Raw genomic sequence first — 3,451 nt, 5'->3', positions numbered from 1 at the left:
ATTCTCTTCTAATTTAGCTATTTTGATTAATTATGGACATGTGAGACAAACTGGTATTTTTCCAAGTTATTAGACCACCTCTACTTTCTATTCATATAAGTATTAGCATTTCATAAATGAAAATAAGGGAACCCATCTTTAAACCACCGTGTATGTTTTTACCATCATTAAAATAGTTTTTGAGTTTATCACTATTTGTATCATTGTTAGTGATTATTCCAGATTGTAAAAATGGTAGAATATTGACGGCAGAAAATGGAACATTAAAATGTAACTGTCCACTAAACACATTCGGTGACGATTGCAGTAAGTACAAATTAAAAAAAAGAAATTTACCAATCTCTCCTCGTTCGTCTAGTAGTTCAGATGGGACAATAAACCTAGGCCCCATTTGCTACAGGCTGTACATGTTAAAGATATCTCGACAGTTGGAAATCGAACAAGAGTAGATTAATGCCGCTGTCCTGGTAAAAAATTCCCCTCATTGCACACTGCATGGCGTTGCCCGTCTTTAATCATTAGCCCACATGGTGCAGAAAAGTAGGACGTAAAACTCCATTCATTTCATTTTTCAAATTTTGTCATTGATATTTTAGAATGTGGGTACAAGTACAAAATTTCCCTCATTGTACACTGCATGGCGTTGTCCGTCTCCATTAGCCCAATTAGAAAAGTAAGACGTAACATTCCATTCATTTCATTTTTCAGATTGTCGATACAAGTTTACAAATAAAACAACTATGTTTCCCAAACCCTACGCAGAAAAATTTATATCTGATTCAGCGATATGTGATGAAAGCTGTGCTAACGATATCAGATGTTCCGCTGCTGCCGTGTCTGTTGGTACTAGAAAATGTTGTCATTACGATACACCAATCATCTTCGTGTCGTATGTGTTAAATGAAGACCAATGTATTGAAAAGTGCAACGAGATGAGTGAATGTAAAACAATTGGCATTGGAAACGAAATGGGTTTGTTCTGTTTTGTATTTAACGCCACCTTTGACAAGATTCCAGATATTATGAAACAAACTGACACTAGCGCTTTTAGCGTAGCAGAAAAAATCTGCGAATAATAAAAAAAACATGTTTATCATGATATAGACCTATCTCTTTTTTATTTTTGGCAATAACCTTGGGTATAAGGGGGTGAGAGTCGACTCTAAGAAACAAAGGCACAGGCATCAAAATTATTCTTACTTTCGAACCCAATGCACCTAATCACCTAGCAGACTATAATCCAACTCGCTACCGACTGAGCTATTCTAGAAACTAGGTATTAGGTGGGTTAGAGCTGACTCTCGGAAGCACAGGCATCAGAATTGTCTTTACCTTGTGGAGGATTCAAACCCACGGCACCTAATCACTTAGCAGACGACAACGAAAGAGATATTCTAGCATGGGCAAGGATAGGTAATGATCGTTTTATATTGAGAGTAAACGAGGTTCACTATATACCCTTGAGGTTGACGTAGATAACAGAGGGAAAAGACATTAAAACGCAGCCGTATTGCATTGGATACGTCTACATGAAGTCCTAAAAATAGAATTGTATCACTGCACGAGCATAGATCATAGAGAGTCTCACATGTCTTGTGTGTATTTCAAATAAGTGAAAAAATGAGTTGCCGATGATACTAAACAAAAGTACACCAAAATGGACACAGGAAACACGTCTGACCACTCTATTCGAACTAGATACCCGGTTGACCTTTGCACATAGTCAAGGGCAGTGGATTGCACGCATGGTAGTAGTTTTTAGGCATTTGTGACTCATAGTCCACTTCTCTATAGGCACTCCATGTTACCAAATGGACTAGAGTTGGTCCTGGAACGGCAGACAAAAAGGTGTCGGAGAGTCTGAAATTAAATAGTTTGCTTAAGTTGACACTAGAAAATAAGGAAACTCATCTTTAACTATATAATTATATGTTTATTACATATATTATTCAGAACATACAACAATGTATTCAGCTAACTGTTCAATAAAGGAACTTTCAAAGATATGTATTTATTTTATGATGAAAAATGGCACTAATAGAATGTCTTCATTCCAAGTAGAATATGTTATATAATAATATAGAAAATGGGGGGAACGATATCAAAACTATCAGAATATCAGTTGGTAACTTTAATAAAAACCCCGTAATGATAATATGATACAATTAGATATATAATACAACAATATAATATCTTAATAACAAAATATCACAGAAGTATCATTATCACAGAAAAATATCTATACACATAACTTTATGCACTACAATACTATTTCAATACATTTGAAATACTATATATGCTATAACAATAACATTAGTACAGTATTAGGTCAGTGTAAAGTAATTATGTGCTTATTAAAACAGTAGTGGTGCATTAAGATAAGACAACAATTAAATAAAACAACCCACTTTCTATAAAAAAAAGAAATGCACCCTTCCTACACATGCATAATACTAAAACACGTACCTACAAGTGATAAATGATAGGGGAAGTTAGGTTATAAGCAGGATGATGCCCTGATGGACAGAAATTCCCAAGGAAATAAAGAATTTGATTTGAAGCAATGTTGAAGAAATTGTTAAAATAAACTTATGATTCCTATTGTTGTTATTATGACAAGGTAATCCCTTGCTTCAATGCAATAAATTAATCCCCCCCTCCCCCTCAAATGTCATTGGTTGCAAATTAAAGATTGACATGTCCACAGCAAATCTCATTGGTTTACATATTAAAGAAGTCTGGCTACATGCATAATAATACTAAGACACGTGCCTACAAGTGATAAATGATATCCAATCACTACTTGATAATCTTCCTCTGATTATCTTAAATAGGTAATCTCCCTTCTTAAGACACGTTCAATGATAAGTAATCATCGTTCTATAGTATTTCACTAATCACCTCTGATTGAGAGTAACCGAGGTTGTCTACATACCCTTGAGACAGACATAGATAACAGAGGAAAAAGACATAAAAACGCAGCCGTAATGCATTCCATACGTCTGCATGAAGTCCAAGTGTATGGGTTTATCCTTGTTTACGATAATGAAGATAAATATTCAGTAATGGGTCTCTTTAATTGTCAAGATTAAACTGTGTAACACTGCTCGTGCGCTTGGGTCACGTGATTACGTGGTAACGCGATCAGTCGAGACAAGCCGATGACCCGAGTGATCGCGTCTGACCATGAGGGGGGAAATTGCTCACAATATCATCAAATATGTATGTATTTCGACTTGATTAAACCGTTTTGTGAATCTTACATTTTGAGTTTTCATCCGGTCGAATGGTACGTATATCCAAGAAACCGAATTTATATGGTAATTCCCTCCTGAAGACACGTTCAATGATAGGTAATCATCGTTCTATAGTACTTTACTGATCACCTCTGATTAAGAGTAAACGAGATTCTCTATACACTCTTGAGGCAGACGTAGATACAAATGAAAAG

The 3,451-nt window shown here is 35.4% G+C and overlaps 1 protein-coding gene across 1 annotated transcript in view; it reads left to right on the top strand.

Moving 5' to 3' along the window:
* The window catches only part of LOTGIDRAFT_239430 (hypothetical protein), a 2,825-nt gene extending 1,717 nt beyond the window's left edge, over nucleotides 1-1,108 (top strand). Inside the window, exons 3-4 of the mRNA XM_009055472.1 lie at nucleotides 223-306; nucleotides 709-1,108. Of these exons, the coding sequence (XP_009053720.1) occupies nucleotides 223-306; nucleotides 709-1,076 (452 nt within the window). The 3' untranslated portion in view covers nucleotides 1,077-1,108. The remainder of the gene's footprint in view (nucleotides 1-222; nucleotides 307-708) is intronic.
* The last annotated feature ends 2,343 nt before the right edge of the window (nucleotides 1,109-3,451 follow it).

This window comes from Lottia gigantea (genome assembly GCF_000327385.1).
Source record: "Lottia gigantea unplaced genomic scaffold LOTGIsca_243, whole genome shotgun sequence".
NCBI lineage: Eukaryota > Metazoa > Mollusca > Gastropoda > Lottiidae > Lottia > Lottia gigantea.
Note: the sequence above shows the minus strand (reverse complement) of the source record. Positions and strands in the feature narration are given on the sequence as shown.